The sequence below is a fragment of the Lissotriton vulgaris genome, unplaced genomic scaffold (genome assembly GCF_964263255.1).
Source record: "Lissotriton vulgaris unplaced genomic scaffold, aLisVul1.2 SCAFFOLD_613, whole genome shotgun sequence".
Taxonomy (NCBI): domain Eukaryota; kingdom Metazoa; phylum Chordata; class Amphibia; order Caudata; family Salamandridae; genus Lissotriton; species Lissotriton vulgaris.
The window spans coordinates 92,554-109,732 of record NW_028248661.1 but is presented as its reverse complement, the minus strand read 5'-3'; the positions used below and the strand labels follow the sequence as shown (position 1 = coordinate 109,732).

Here is a 17,179-nt window from a genome sequence, read left to right as displayed (position 1 = left end):
GGGGGCACCTCAAGTCAACAGGTGAGAGCAAACTGTGAAGAGCGACAGTTTAAAAGGCTAGTGCACGTTTAAAAAACAGTCCGTAATTCATCTACGTTTTAAAAAGTGCCAGTGCAAATATAGCAAGAGTAGCAGCAGGCGCTGCGATTTCTACACAGCGTTATTTCAATTTATAAAAAGTTCAACACAGTTCAACACATTTTCAAGCAGTAGCGGGAGCAGCCTGTGACCTGAAGAGATCGTCAGGGTTCTTGTCTGCCAGACAGACAGAGATTCAACTTTTCAAGTGTTACAATACATTCTTTGAAATATTTTGGTTGCCTAACAAATAAAAAGAAGAAAAACTAGAGGCACAATTTGTAAAATGAATTTATCCCTTTGTGGTTTTTTTTGCCAGGTTCCTGTTTATTGTGTGAGTACTGTGCTTCGTCTTTAGCAGTGGGTGAGTTGGGGTTCCAGTTGCAGGGAGCAGTGTATGAATTATAGTACGTCTATAAGATGTGGATTGTGGTCTACATCATATCATAGGCTTCTTTATCTGTTGTTTGATCCTGAAGTGTCGCATACTCCTGCGGGTCCCCTAGACAATTTTGCTTCACTACTGTTAGCTAAGCTTGCCAGTCGGGAGTATATTGTCTCGTGATATCTCGAGCTCAGAAACCAGGGCTTTGCGCGGCCATACTCGAATGGATGGGGCCATGGACATAGCTGGTCTACTTTTGCCTAATCCTGAAGAGAGGTCCAGGAATTTGTTTAAGGTTTGGCATTTGGATGATCATCTAGTGATACCTAGGAGAAAATGTCTGGCATCTAAAGCTATCCCTTTTCCCCTGCCTCTGTGAGTGTATCCGCTACCAACTTCCAGTATCCTACCAATTCTGGACAGTCCCATACCATGTGTATGTAGGTGGCTCCTTCACTGGGACACAGATCTGTGGATGTCAGGTACATCCGTGCTAGTCAGTGGGGGGTGAGATACGTGTAATTTAGGTAATTAAATTGAGTGCACTTTAGTCTTGCATTTGTTGAGATTATTTTAGGTACTGCCAGGCATTGTTACCATTGTTTGTCTGTCAATGGTGTTGAAAGTGCTGTGTCTTAGTAGATATGGAGTGAGGTTAACGGGATTGCAGTGCCTTGTTTTATAAAAATGTATAACATTGTGATGGCCCGGCTACCAGAGCCATGGGTGGGTAATGGTTGGAGCAATTTAGATGTCTCTGATTCCTCATGTTTTCTGTCCCATGTCTTAATTAGTTGTCGTATGAGGGAAGCTTATCATAGAAAGGAACCAGGAGGTACCCCATAATCATCTACCAGTTCCGCAAAAGAACTAAGAACTGTGTAAGTGAGCAGGTAGACCCATGTGGTTATACCTGCTCCTTCCCAGTCCACCCTCTCTGCTCGGCATGCCATTCTCATTTGTCCAGGTAGTACCCAGAGGTTTGGGCATCTGGTGGAAAATTCTGTCTCTTCTGCACGTAGTGAGCCCAACAATAGCAAGCTGTGTTCATGAAAGTATTCCCAGTTCCTTTTTTTGGGATGGGGTCTCTGAGCCGATCAACCAGTCTAATACTGTGTGTTTGTGTAATCCTGCTGCTGCGTGTCCTAGTTCTGTCTGATTGTAGCCCACCAACAAGCCGCAACATATTGTAAGGGAAACTCAGGCCCTATTTTTGCCCCATACCAGTAATGTCAACATTGAGGTAGTATCGCGAAAACAATTTACTGGCAGAATGAAGGGGAGAGATGCAAAATAATATAACAATATGGGCAGAGGTAGAATTGGGGATACTGCTATGCGCCCCAAGGGAGAGAGCAAAAGTTCTGTTCAGAACGTCTCGGAGGACCGAGTGTTAGTAAGTACTCTGCCTATGTTGCCTTCCAGCAGATCCGATGGCTCGTGATATATTTGAACTCCTAGGTATTTAAAAGTGTTGCAGGACATGGGGAGTGGAGTCTGAGATAGCTGCCTTTGTTGCTCCAGACTTAGAGGTGTCATAGGAAATAGTAGTGATTTGTCCCAGTTAACCCTCAGACCTGATACCTGCCAAAACCTTTCCAGCAGCTGCATGAACTCGTTGGTCACTGCTGGATCACTACACAAATATATTAGTGCATCATCCAAATATAGGTACATCACATGCCATTGGTTGTATGCCCTAATACCCCAGTCCGCAGCATGTGTATGTTGTATTCTTAGTATTGTACAAAAAGTTCAATATCCGCGAATGATTCGGACAACCATCACGAAGCAATAGCTACACACAGAATCGAAGATCAAACGCAGCGCACGGTGTGCATCGTGTTTTCTACTTTTCCAAATTGTCCCATTTTCCTGATGAAGGGTTCAAAACCCGAAATGCATTGGAATAATGAAATGGGCCAAACAAACAAAAGATGAAGAAATTAATGATTATGGATAAGTGAAGTAAACTTGTTAACAATAAAATCAACTAAACGTTTATGAAGTCTATTCATTGAACACCCATATGCCTTAAATTTAAGTAGCAAACTTGGACATAAACTGTAAAATTGGAACTTTGGTCTAACGACCCAGATTGTGCCCAGGGAGACACACTCACGGGAGTGAGGTGCAGCCTTCACATTATACGGAACGTACCGGACCGGTACACGTTACCTTAGGAGGACATCTTACACAGTTTTCACCTTTTCGAACATCAACAGAATATGGCGTGTACTACCACAAATTTGTTTTTAGACATACATTTTACACCCAACCTCAGAGAAGTGACAACACTATAGACCAGTTTGTAACAAGGTTATGTGAATTATCACTTAAATGCCAATTTGGTGGGATGAGAGATGAAATGATCAGGGATCATCTTATTGTACAATGTCGTAATAAGAAAATGCAGGAAAGATTATGGGCTGCGAAAAACCCAACGTTAGGAGTGCTATTGATATAGCTAAGGAGTTGAAGAGTTAGATGCATGCATGAAGAAAATGGAGAAGACAGAGGGTACAACAGGTGTAACGTGTGTAGCACAAGATGCTGTTGCGGACGTAAATTCGAACAGGAATGTTGAGATGAGTGGAAAAAATTGAGTATATTTTAAGAGGTACAACAATTCTGTGGTAAACTCAGAACAGAACAAGACGCATGAGAAAATGTGCACCAGATGTGGCAGCACATATCACACTGCTGAATACAAGAGATGTTATGCTATAGATAAGGAGTGTAAGAAATGTGGACGTAAAGGACATTTCTGCAAGATGTGCAAAACGTACATTAGACCTAAAGTAGCTGTAGTGCAAAGTGACATAGGGAATGTCACGTCAATATGTGATGTGGAAGGTGCAAACAAAATTTTATGCGTAGATGAAGAGGATATAACTACTGCACCAGGAAGAAGAACAGGACCTAAAGCTATATTTTGACACTAGGAAAGAAAACTGAATTAATAGTGGATTCAGGTTAATTTTGGACAATCATTCCACAAAGGATGTTTGAATAAAATTGGCCTAATGTTAATTTGTTACCCAAAGAAATTAATCCAGGTTGTTACCTTAGAATACATTTTAATGGATATTGTTTTTCACAATAGATGTGTGCAAGGAAAAGTTTATGTGACTCATAGTGGACCACCGATATTAGGGTGGGCACATCAATATGATTTACATATAATCATAAATCCTAGGGCAACCGACCAAGTAATGGATGTTGATGAAGTTACAACAGAAGCGATTGTTGAAGGAATGAGTAGTTTATTCTCAGAAGAAATTGGTGAACTCAAAGGGTATGTACACAAAATAATGCTAAAGTCTGATGCAGTTCCTATGCAACATAAAGTCCGTAAGGTCCCTATCATTGCTATCTTAAACAACAAAGGAGTGTGTGAGTGTAACTTAAAGAGCCATAAACCCTGTAGGACATAGTCATCCCTAGCCTCAGGGTGGACGCCTCCTGACTAGTAGGACCAGGCATGCTTAATATATAAAAAATAAAGGACTACCTGAGCAAGGTTGGGGTCCAGGAATAAACTGTCACTGACACTGTCACACTTTTTGCATTTTATTTTGGGGTTTATGGCTTTTTAAGTTACACTCACACACTCCTTTGTTGTTTAAGATATAATCTCAGGGGCACAGGAGTGTTGACTCGAGACCTATCTCTCCCCTTGATACATTGACCCTATCATTGCTAGGCAGGAAGTAAATTGTATGTTGTGTGAGATGGTTGAACAGGGTATCATTAAACAAATTGAAACTTCTAGTTGGATTTAACCAGTGGTTATCACGGTTAAACCTGATGGAAGTTATAGGTTCTGTGTGGACTTGCGCACCCTTAATCAAAATATTGTTGTTAATAATTTCCCATTACCAAACATAAATTAATTAATTTTGTCTCTGAAAGGGGAGAAATTCTTTTCAAAATTGGATTTGCACATTGTATATCATCAGATTAAATTACATAATGAGTACAAACCATTAACGGCATTTATCACAACCGAAGGGATATTTCAATTCACTAGGATGCCATTTGGTTTGGCGTCTGCTGCAGAAGTATTTCAACTAATGATGGGTTCAGTTTTGAAGGGGACAAAGAATGTTGTGTATTTTTAAGATGATGTATTGTTATTTGGTGACACTAAGGAACATCACAATATGGTTTTGAAAGAGGTGTTAAGCACATTGGAAAATGCAGGTTTGACCCTCAAAAAAGAAAAATGCAAATTTGCTGTGGAAGAAGTAGAATATTTAGGTTACACTCTGTCTGCTGGTGGGATTAAACCTAAATGTGACCTTCTAGAAGCAATAAGGAAATCTCCTGCACCGTTGGATAAAGACCAACTCAGATCGTTCTTAGGTCTTATAGAATATTATGCTAAATTTGTGCATAATTTTGCAGAGAAAACAGAAAAAATAAAAATACTTCTCAGGAAGGGGTACACATTTGTATGGTCTGATGAGCAACAAAATGCTTTTGAGAAAATCAAAAGTGAAATTTGTGAGTCAAAAATGTTAACTCCATTTGATACCAAGTTGAGATCAATTCTTACAGTGGATGCAAGTACGGTGGGGATAGGAGCTGTCTTGGCACAGGTGCATTCCTCTGGAGTAATAACTGTTACCTTTGCTTCAAGGTCTCCCACAAATTCTGAAAGGAATTATTCTGTAATAGAGAGGGAGGCCTAAACAGCAGCATGGGGAATTGAGTATTTTTGAATGTACTTATTTATTTTTATTATTTATTTATTTTAAGGTTTTGTAGAGCGCGTAGTAACCCTAGAGCATCCCAGCGCTAGAACCTGAACTCAAGAGGGGTCAGCAACGGAGGGAGTTAGGAGTCAGGGGAAAAGAAGGGTCTTCAGTGCCTTCCTGAACTGAAGGAGATTGGGTTCGGTTCTCAGTCTCCGGGGGAGGTTGTTCCAGTGTTTGGCCGTGTGGACCGAGAAGCGGCGGCCTCCGGACCGGGCTTTTTTAACTCTGGGGACAGTGATGAGATTCTCTTCGCTAGAGCGTAGGACCCTGTTTGATTTGTAGGGGATGATAAATTCCTTGAGGAGGGGAGGGCCATTATTATGAAGAGTTTTGTGGTCCAGACAGAGGGCCTTGAAAGCAACCCTTTCTCTGACTGGGAGCCAATGGAGAAGTTTCTGAGCTGGCTTTGCCGAGGATCTGGCGGGGGTGTCGGTGAGTAGGCGGGCCGCGGCGTTTTGAATTTTCTGCAAGGTGTTGAGTGTAGCTTCAGGGGCACCCAGGTAGATTGCGTTGCTGTAGTCAAGCCTTGCCAGGATGAGGCCCTGAATCAGAAGTTTCTTGGAGGTCGCGGGGAGCAGGGGGAAGACCTTTCTGCAGGCCCGGAGAAGTCCGAAGCAGATTCCTGCCGTCTTTTTGGCCTGTGTTCTGAAGCTCAGGTCTTTTTCGAGCCATACACCCAGGCTCTTGACCTCATCCTTGGGTGCAGGGGGGTCACCTAGGCAGTCGGGCCAGATGTGTGGCGGCAGCGAGGGCCCTTTGTGTCCGAGCAGCAGAATTTCGGTCTTGGAACCGTTCAATTTTAGTGCTGAGGAGTTCATCCAGCTGTGGATTTCCGTGAGACAGCTGTGAAGATCCGAGGGAGATAGGTGCGGGTGTGAGAGGGTTACCACCAGCTGGGTATCGTCGGCATAATTGATGATCGAGACGCCGCACGGATTGACCAGTTTCTCCAGCGGGTACATGTACACGTTAAATAACGTCGGGCTCAGCGATGAGCCCTGCGGTACTCCACAACGGAGGGGGATTGCGGGGGAGTGGCTGTCGTTCTCCCAGACTTGAAAGGAGCGACCGTCTAGGAAAGATGTTAACCATTTCAAGGCTGTGCCCCTTACTCCGATGTCTCCCAGTCGTTGGATAAGGGTTTGGTGGTTTACAGTGTCGAAGGCCGCACTGAGGTCCAGGAGGATCACTGCCACTGATCCTCCTGAGTCCAGAATGCTTCTGGCCTTCTCCACTGCTGCCAGGAGGGCGGTGTCGGTGCCCTGGCCTGGACGGAACCCTGTCTGGGAGACCCCGAGTAAGTTGTTGCTCTCCAGGAATAGTGATAGTTGTTTATTCACTAGCTTCTCCGTGATCTTACTGTTTCCTGGGAGAAGGGAGATAGGTCTCTAATTGGTTAGGTCCTGGGGGTCTAAAGAGGGTTTCTTTAGAAGGCCTTTAACCACTGCCGCTTTCCAGCTAGGGGGGACTAGGCCCTGCGAGAGGGAGGGGTTGATGAGCGACGTAAGAGGGGGGATGATGGTGCTCGACACTTTTTTCAGGAAACGGAGAGGAGCGGGATCGCGGGGGGAGCCACTTTTAATTGAGGCCAACGTTGCGGCTACCTCATCCGTAGACACTGGGCCGAAGGTGTCAAGGGAGGGTGAGGGGCCATTAGGGGAGTGAGAGAGGTGGAGCGGAAAGTTAGAGGGATCCCCGGCCATGTAGCTGGTTACGATGGGGAGTATGGCCGAGAGGATTTTTTGAATTTTCTCGTCAAAGAAGGTGGCAAGTTTAATGCATTTGCTTCCCGCTGCTTCAGGATCCACAGGTTTAGCGGGGGATAAGGGGCATGGAGGAGTTCTTTAAGGATGGCAAAGGTTTCATGGGCCGAGCAGGAGGCGTTTTTGATTCTGTCTTCATAGAAGGTGCTTTTGGTATTGACTAGTTCCTTTTTGTAAGATTTTATGGAGGCCCGAAATATATCTTTCTTGTCTGCCGTTTTGTCTTTCCTCCAAAGGCGTTTGTTTCTCTTGCACTCCTTTCGTAATAGGTTTAATTCGGGTGTGTACCAAGGGGACGGGTTGACTCTTTTGGTACGTTTCAGGGTGCTAGATTTCGGGAGGATGTCATCCAAGGATTGGGTGATCCAAGTACTGAATTCGTTGTCCGCGGTGATGGTGTCTTGAGAGGGGAGAGGGGTGTCTTCACTTAGTTTAGTTGCCCATTTGTCTGGGACCAGTTTATGCCAACGTCTAATAAGTGTTCTGACTTTGGGGGGTTGAGGTGGGGGAATGTTGATGGACCATTCGAAGGGGACCAAAAAGTGGTCAGTCCAGGGGAGGGCGGACATGAGAGCGAGTTATTCAGATCTTGAATGTTTGTGAATACGGGGTCAAGTAGCTGTCCTTTATCGTGAGTGGCCTGAGGGTTTTTTAGACCGAGGCCAGTGGAGGTAATATCTTGTAGAAGTTCTGTCGCCTGCTTGTCGACCGGGTCCAGGAAATGGATATTGAGGTCCCCCAGTAAGAGATAATTGGAGGAGGTCGTGCACTCAATGGTGATATGGTCTATGAGTTTGCTGGGAAATTCGGCGAGTTGGCCGGGGGGGGCGATATACAAGCAGTCCCGACAATGATGTCACTGGAGAGATTTGGATGGCGAAGTGGCAGCTTTCGCATCCTTTGATGTTACCTTCAGAGGTTCTACAGGTGAAGACATCCTTGAATATTATGGCTAGGCCGCCTCCTCTACCCTCTGGTCTATTCAGCGAGCAGATTTGGTAGCCAGGAGGGAGTGCGAGGACTATGTCAGGGCCATTGTGGGGAGTGAGCCATGTTTCAGTGAGAAACAGGATATCCATGGCGTGGTTTAGGATCAGGAGGTTGATTTCATGCGCGTGTTTAACGAGCGACCTGCAGTTAAGTAGGCCTAGTTGGAGTCCACCAGGTGCCGAGTCAGAGCCAGGTGGGTTGCAGACGCTGCAGCTGGTGAATGGGTTGTCGCCCAAATGGGTATAATTGCAGGAGGGGTGTTTCTGTGTCTTTAAGGCCATAAGTCTATCCCGGGAGTAAGTCGGGTGTTTCCTGACAGAATGGCCTTTCAATTTACATTACAAACAGACCATAAGCCTCTTATCAAGATTTTATCTCCTGGTAGTGCGGGTAAAGGATCAGCAAGATTGGCCAGGTTGGCTGCCTGTTTGCAAAAATATTTTTTATATAAAATTGAGTATATTGCAGGATGGAAAAATGGTCAAGCAGATGGATTGTCTAGGCTACTCTTACCTTTGTTTGAAGTCGATAAGTTAAAGGTTGAGTCGTTCCAATGTGAAGGTTCGATGGCTGCAATTGATGATCTGGTAGAATTGTGCTCTGGAGCTATTGATAAAAGTTTGTGGAATGAAAGTATGTCTAAGGATGAAACTTTATGTATGGTTAAAATTTTAACTGTCAAAGGGGGCAGACGTGAAAGTACCCTTCCTATTGCTTTAAGGCCTTTTGTAAAGGTTTTAGAAGATTTATCTATATTTGATAAAGACAGGAACGTTATAATGAAAGAGGATACATTTGTTCCACCACAAGATTTAAGATTAGTGTTGTTCAAACTGGCTCATGAAGGCCATATGGGCCAATCTCTCATGAAGAAAAGATTAAAAGAACACTTTTGGTGGCCTGCTATGGATCAACAAATATCGGATTGGGTTGAAAGGTGTGTTGAATGTATGGAGAGTAAAAAGAGATTGAAGGTGGGAACCAGTTGGAATTAGGAAAAATTGAGAATCCGGGTTTACTTTGGCACACAGTTTGTTTGAATTTTATAGGTTAATTTGCTGGTCTGAGCATGGATTTGAAATGTGAAATGATGATTGTAGATGTTATGTCAAAATGTTTAATTGTGAAGTTTGTAAAGGAGATCACTACGAAGAACACTATTAATGTTTTGTCTGAAATTTTCGGGGAAGAGGGTTATCCTGTCAAGTTGGTCACTGACAATGGTACTCAGCTGATTTTCACTGAAATGACAACGTTTTTCCACCAGGGAAATGGTGTTTTGGAAAGGGCTAACCGCATGGTGAAGGGAGCAATTCAAATGGCAGTTGCAAGCAGAGGTGATGTCAAAAGCATGGTCAATGATTTGGTATGGGCCTACCGTAAAACTGAAAATACAGTTTCTGGGATAGTTCCTTTTGTTGTTCTGAGGGGGCGTCCTGCAAGCACGAAACTTATTCCTGTATGGATGAAAGATTGTATTGGTTTGGCAATTCTAAAGGGTGATAATGCGAGAAACAATGAAGTTTCAATTTATAATAGGAACATAAAACCTAATGACTTAGTAAAAGTTAAGCCTGGGCATGTCAGTGCTGGGTTTACCAAATGTCTTGGTCCGTACAAAGTTAAAACAGTTCATGATAACCATGTGACTTTGTACAATGGGGAAAATTGGAATTTGAGAAGAGTGGCTCTTTACAAAAAAGGGCAAAGGGCATGAAATGAGTACTGGAAATGAAAATCTTAATCCTTATTTTCTCATAAGTGATGATGAAGTAAGTAGAAGACCACCGGGAGGGATGAAGCTGGTAGAAAAGCATCCATTGTGGTACCAATGAGTAGTGGTGATAACACTGCTAATAGAATTCTGTCTCAAAGACATTGATGTCTTCCTAGATACTTACAAGACTATGTATGTGGAGATGTATGAATTACCTTTTCTTTACAGGAAGTGTACATATGAAATGTTTGTATTTTCTTGTATTGCGTTTAGTTATTTTAAAATATGCAACTTATGTTTACATTATATATATGCTTAGTCAAAAGAGATAAAAGGAAGAGGATGTGTTTTAGTCTTAGTATTTTACAATATGTTCAATATAATGTTCTGGTGCTTTAAATATATTGTTCCATTATAGTTCTAGTGTTGTTAGGTTCTATGACAGAGCTGCGTTCACCCACTGTCAGTTGTTTGCTGGCTGTAGTGGGACCACTAACGTTATCTCTGGTGCTTCCAATAAAGAGTATAACTAAAGAGCCTAAACCATTGACGAAGGAGTGATCTTATTTACAACAGTGTACATAGTGTGCATGCCAGCCGCTCCAATGCCAACGCAAAGAGGATTGATGTTAGCCTTGCCGGGTGCTGTGCCCTATATCAAATAGCTCCGAGATTACTGTGCCTGTTTTTGACTCATGCTGTAGGCGAGTTATAATGCAATGTGATCCAGTTCAGGAAGTGCGATCCTATTCCATATCCAGTGAGCACTGCATGCAAGTAATGCCAGACTAAGCTATCAAATGCCTTCTCAATGTCTAGTGAGGCTATCCAGGATGGGACATCTGCAGTGCACGCTGAGTTAAGGAGCAAGAAAAGTCTGCGTAGGTCGAGAAAAGTATTTCTGCAAGGAATGACACCTTTCTGGTAACCATATACCAGCAATTGGCTTGCTGCTATTAGACAATTGGCTGGAATTGTGCCCAATATCTTATAATCAGAATACAAAAGGCACATTGGGCGGTAGGAGCTAAGCAACAGTGGGTCTCTACCTGGCTTAGGTAGCACCACTAGATGGCTTCACGGGGTGAGGAGGGTAGTACGCCCGTCTCATAGGAGTCAGTATATATTCTGAGCAATCAGGGAGGTAATTGTGTGTGGAAGGCTATGTAGTACTCTATCGGAAAACCATCTGCTCCTGGGGTCTTGCTGTTCGCTATCTGCAGAGTGGCATCTACAATTTCAGTTCTATAAGGAAAAACTGTGTTTCTGTTGGGTCGTTCGCAGGGGGGGCTTTGTATAGCAAGGCATAATGACATCTTGAGTGTTGACTAAATTTCCCTCCTTATTATGTATGGCTGTGATTGGAGTCCAAGGTGATTCGGTTTTGAGTAGTCATGCCAATAGGTGGCCTGCTTTATCCCCCTCCATATGCTTCCTAGCTTGGTATTCTCTGTAGTCTAGAGCTCCTAGTTGTTGTGTTTCAATCTAGTCTGTTCTAAGGTGGTCACAGATGCTCAGTCACTAGGCAATGCTCGCTTGCATTCTTGAGTCTCCAGTTCCAAGGTGGTTAATTCTTTATGGAGGGTCTTTCAGGTTCCAAAAACTGCATTTATCATATGTCCTCCTAATACTACTTTAAATACATACCATTCTATTTTGGCCCCACATGCAATTTCCTTGTTGTTGTGGAAATAAGTTTAAAGTGTTCTTACATGGAAGAGCAATGTGGGGTGTCTCGAAGCGCCTCCAGTGCCATGCGTCATGTAGGCATACAAGGTTTACTTCTTCCCCATGTCAGTTGTAGTTGTAGGGGGCTGTGGTCTGATAGAGTGTGGCCAAGGTATTCTGCTCGGGATACTTTGGCAATAGCTTCCTGCGTGCAGCATATGAGATCTATTCTGGTGTGGCAGTCATGCTGACCAGAGCAGTATGGAATTCCCAGAGGGTAGGATGAAGGCTTTGTCATGATTCTTGTACAATAAGGTTATCTGCCCATGCCCGTAGATGTTGGGTAAGTTTAATCAAGTGGGAGCCCTACAGTGGCGGAGATGAGCCATTGTTTGACAAGTCAGGAGAACATTTAAAGTCTCCCAATATGTCAGGGCTAATGGATTGTGTAGTAAGGCTGGTGTCAGAGATTGTAGGTAGGTCAATTGGCCCGAGTTAGGTGCATATAGGGAAGTCACTGACAACGGGAGCCCATAGAGTCACCCCTCTAGCGTAGCATATAGGCCGTCTTGGCCATCGCAAGTGTGTGAAATTTCTCGCAGTGTGCCAGTTGCTACCCATATCAATGCTCAATGCATAGCCAGAGTAAGTAGTTTATAATAGAGTTCCTCTCCAGTGTTTAGGCGTGGATTCTAGTGTCTGTGATGTGAGATGTGTTTCTTGTAGCAATGCTATAGTAATTTTTCAACTCCACAGATATTGATAGCCTCAATAACGTTTAGTGTAGCCTGCTAAACCTTGGCTATTCCAAGTCAACAGTATTAAATTGGAGGTTTGTGTCTTATTCATTAAGGTTATATTGGCAAATACGGATTTGTCCTAGTGTATATTGCTCCCGCAATTTCCGCCCACCCGTCAAACCCAACATATTCGGATGCCATTGAAGAAACCCCATATTGACAGCAAGATATCAGCTAACCAGTATCAACAAGGAAAGTCCACATGGAGGTATTGGAACAGTAAGTCTCCACTCCCCAATATACTCTTACCTTGATGATACTGTGCAAGATGTCCTGCAGCCCTTGCCATTGCAGATCAAGATTTGTTGTTTTGAGATTATTGACATAAAGCCCAACCTATATTTTAGGTCATCTTTTAAAACATGGCTTTAGGTTTAGCTAAAGTTCTAAAATCCTCATACTTACATTAGGTGATTAAAATGCAACTTTTCTCTTTTGCAGAATGTCTATGGACTGGAGAAAAACAGTAAGTATATTTACAGTCGGGATATGTTTGAACTTGAGCATAGATCCTGTACGTAACAAAGCGCTATATTCCGGGCATGGCTGGCGGCTGCAACATGTTCTATCTACTAAAGCTGTTTAATTTGCTTTTTGTGTATTTGCAAAGGGATAGAGAGTAGGATGTGCACCTGTGCCTTGTGCATGAACATAATGCTGCTATGAGTCACAAGGTGTGAAGCTGAAAGGGGGAGCATTTACACCACTGACTCCATAAGCAAAAAGAAGTCGCCAAGAAAGGAAAGTGAGAATGAGCGAAATATCCATTGAGAAGCAAAACCCTAAGCACCATTGGCTGGGTGACAGAAATGGAGTGGTTCATTGATCGAACCTCTCCATTGTGTATTTACAACCGGTATTTGGGAACGGATTTAATAAGTCACGCATTAACCTTTGGGCACGGCTGGAATTCCCCCGCCGTGGGTGCAAATTCCACGCATGTGCAAACCGGACGGCCTCGAGCCATCTGACGCACAGGCCCATCGTGACGTCGTTAAGATCTTCCATAAGACATAAGACAGATGGGCCTGCACATTTTCCTTGTTTGGCACATATATCCTAGCACGTACAAGGCTCTGCGCATTTCCCCTCTTCCCACACAATATCTATCAACATATTTAAGAGTTGGCAGAAATACACAGTTTGTGCAAAGAAAACTCAGATGCACTTTTGGTTCCAGTGAATACTTCATCTTTTATAATTGATTTCTCAATCCACCTATTCCTGTGCACGAGCAGCTGATGTGAAGCTGGGACTGTGCCTTCTCTTTCAGATACCCGGGATTCAGAGGAGCTACCAGGCATCTTCGAGATCATCACCAAAGAGAACAAAGGTAAGAGAAAACCTTGGGCTTCTGGGTGCTAGACTTTGTTACAAGACAGTCAGCTGTGACATTGATCCCAAGCGCCTTTGAGATCAAGATAGAACCAAGAAAAGAGCAAACCTCAGGGTGTCTGGGCACTAGACTCCGTTAAAGAATAGTCAGCTGTGACCCTGTCCCAGACGTCTTCGAGATCGTCACCAAACAGAACCAAGTAAGAGAAAACTTCAGGCCTATTACGAGATAGTCAACAGTGAGCCTGAGCCAAGGTGTCTTCACAATCATCATCAAAGACAACCAAGGTCTAGGATGTGGCCCTTTCTGCAGGGTCACTCCAGATTTGTGTCTTTCTCTACCGTCCTTTTCTGAACTCATTTTTGTTGGCTTTTAGGACATTTTCCCTGCTGACCAGTGGTAAGGTGCTTCTACTTTCTCCGTAAAACATGGTAACATTGGCCTACAGCTAATTGTCACATTTAATTTACTTGTAAGTCCCTAGTATCTGGTGCTAGGTGTACCCAGAGCGTGTACATTAAACTCTACTACGGGGCAACAGCACTCCTTGTGGTACCCACTAAAGTACCCTTTTAAACATGTCTCAGGCCTGCCACTGCAGCCTGTAGTGCAGATTGAAGCAGTCATTTACACCTGGTCTCAATACATAGTATAGGCTCATATTTTACAAATGTGGTATATCTGGGAACAGATGCCACCCTTTTACAAACATGCAGCGTGGAGTATCACACTTAAAAAGAAATGCATTCTGGGAAATAAAGTCCTCACACATTTCATATTCATACCTTAAAAACATCTGGTTACACATACAGATCTGTATCATGTCAACTCCACAGAACTACTATTACTAATCAAGCATATGATTGGACCACACTAGTATATATTTTGAAGGATTGTGGTAATACAATCATATCAATGAAAATCAAACTAACCTTTTTGTGCTACAAATTGTGTGAATCGATCCTGCTCATTGATCTGGTTCAATAAGTAAACATTCAAAGAATTCTATACATTGGTTCATTCTTGTATGTAACACAGATAATGACGTACAATCCCACTTTAGATTTCAATATTTATTACAAATGTGTGGACGAAGAATTACGCAAAATCTAGGGTGGTGACAGTGTGGAATGGCTGCCTCTGACAACACGTGTAATGTCACTGCTGGTGTTTGCTGAAAGACGACTTAAGGCACTTAGAAGGCACTTAGCCGTTCCAGTTGTTAACCAATATTTTCTGTCTTAATATGTTCAAATTTATTATGCTCCATGTTATTGTAGCAAGTCAGTAAAATGATTTTTTGTAGTGCCTTAATTAACTCCTGATATGACATGATAACAAAACGATAGGAATGTAAGACACAGGAAACCACCCCCAGTGAACATTAACAGCTGCAATCGCTACCTCAATCAAAGATTTATAGAGAGCAGCAAATCCCCCCTGAGGGTTTTAAGGATGCCTGCGTGCTCAGACCTTTTTAGTCCCTGGGGTCATTTATTTATTAGGTGCTTATGTCATAGTTTGATGTTATACCTGAAATCTTCCTCCACCACAAGTGATTGTTGTATTTTATTATGTGTTTCTTGAAATCACACTTTAGGCCTAAAATCAACTTCCTTCTCTTCTGTCTACTCTTGTTCCTTCTAGTGTTATGACAAACACTGACTACTATTACTGTCTTTCACTGTTGTAGGCAGCTCACAGCAGGTCCATGAGGGAGACATTGCCGTCCAACCAGGCCGTAATGCCAGGATATGCAGAAACAACAGCTGCTTCTGGTCTAAATCCAGCGATGGGACCGTCCCAGTGCCCTACACCCTCAGTCCCACTTACAGTGAGTTCACCTTTACACCAGTGCTCAAGATTATCTTTCATAGATACCTTTCCAGGTTGATTCAACTTATGTCATCCTGCCCGTTTCCTCTTTTTTCTGTCAGGTGCCAGAGATGTGGATAACATCAAAGATGCAATGAGTGAGTTTGCAAAAGTTACCTGCATCCGCTTTGTGCCCCGTGTGTTGGAACCAGATTACCTCCAGATCATGCCTTCGGATGGGTAAGAGCATAGGAAACCTTAAGGACTGTCCCCAGATTCAGCATTTCACCATGTACGGCTCCATCAGATACACTCATTACTTCTAGACCCTGCCTGTGGATGGTTAAGAGCACAAGACACCCTACGGACTGATCCTACATTCATCATCACATCAGATAGGGCTCCATCAGATAGACTCATTACCTCCAGACCCTGCCTGTGGATGGATAAGAGCACATGGCACCCTAAGGCCTGATCCTATATTCAGCGTTACACCAGACACAACTTCATCACATAGACTCATTAACTCCAGATCCTGCCTGTGGATGGGTAAGAACAAGGGGCACCCTGAGGACTGATCCTACATTACAAATTACACCTGATAGCGCTCCATCAGATAGACTGATTAATTCTAGACACTGCCTGCGGATCGGTAAGAGCACAGGAAATCCTAAGGACTGATCCTACATTCAGCATCACATGGGGTGGGGATCAAGCTAGACTCATTACCGACAGACCCCGCCTGTGGATAATAAGAGCACAGGACAGCGGTAACCTTGTAGAGACCGCCATACCATGGTTTATTTAAGTCCTTTATTGAAGTATCCAGTTGTACAGAGACCCCATCTGCAGACAGGGCTGTTGTCAGTATCCAACCGCTTCCTTAGCCTCTCACCGACAATCTAATCTCGAGCAGTGATGCCTTGGACACCAGCTTGTGCTTCACTATTTGGTTACAGAACCCTGCATACTACAGTTTCTGTAACCTTTGATACCACATCACCTCCCTCATTTACCCAAATGAAAAAAGAAAATAATTACAATTCACCCCCTCCAAACTAAACCAAAGAAAATGAAAAGTGAAAAACACTAATAAGGATATAAATTCATAACTAGAACAAAATTAAACATAGTCACATAACCAAGTATGTTTATGTTTGTATGCTTATATAGCGATTAGCGCTCAATTGCCTTGGCGTCTTGGCGCTGGGGTGTGTGGAGTGTGGACAGGAGAGGTGCATTATGATTGAAAAGCCTATGTGGCTGTAAACAGCCAAGTTTTCAGACTCTTCCTGAAAAGCTGCTGATTGGGTTGAAGCTTCATAGGAAGTGGCAGTTTATTCCAAAGCTTAGCCGCGCATTGTGATATTCCTCTGCCCCCCCATCTCGCCCGTCTTATCTTTGTGGTTTTAATGAGGCCTAGACTAGCAGATCTCAGAGCGTGCGAGGGAATATAAGGTGGAAACAGTTTTTGAATGTCCTCAGCACCGCCGCCATAAATTGCCTTGTGCACAAGGCTTAGGGATTTAAATTCTATGCGGTGTTTAATGGGGGGCCAATGAAGTGATTTAATTCCAGCAGAAGTTGGCTGTCCTCTGGGTATGCTCATGAGTAGTCTCACTGCAGCATTTTGTAAGGATTGCAGTTTTTTCAGTTGGAATTTGTCGATTCCCAAAAATAGGGCATTACAGTAATCCAACTTGGATAAAAAAAAGGCTACCATCACCATCTTTTGTAGCTCTTGAGAGATGTATGGAAAGATTTACTCAAGGTTTTTCAGAGGAAAAAACAAGATGAGGTGAGGCTATTTACCTTTGAACCAAAATTCAATTTATCATCAAAGATGATCCCTAGGTTCCTGACC

The 17,179-nt window shown here is 43.3% G+C and overlaps 1 protein-coding gene across 1 annotated transcript in view; it reads left to right on the top strand.

The window, feature by feature from the left end:
• LOC147663867 (embryonic protein UVS.2-like) overlaps positions 1 to 17,179 on the top strand; it is a gene marked incomplete at its 3' end in the record, with an annotated part of 102,407 nt that overhangs the window by 17,597 nt on the left and 67,631 nt on the right. Inside the window, exons 2-5 of the mRNA XM_086950138.1 lie at positions 12,606 to 12,630; positions 13,438 to 13,497; positions 15,194 to 15,334; positions 15,438 to 15,555. Of these exons, the coding sequence (XP_086806264.1) occupies positions 12,606 to 12,630; positions 13,438 to 13,497; positions 15,194 to 15,334; positions 15,438 to 15,555 (344 nt within the window). The remainder of the gene's footprint in view (positions 1 to 12,605; positions 12,631 to 13,437; positions 13,498 to 15,193; positions 15,335 to 15,437; positions 15,556 to 17,179) is intronic.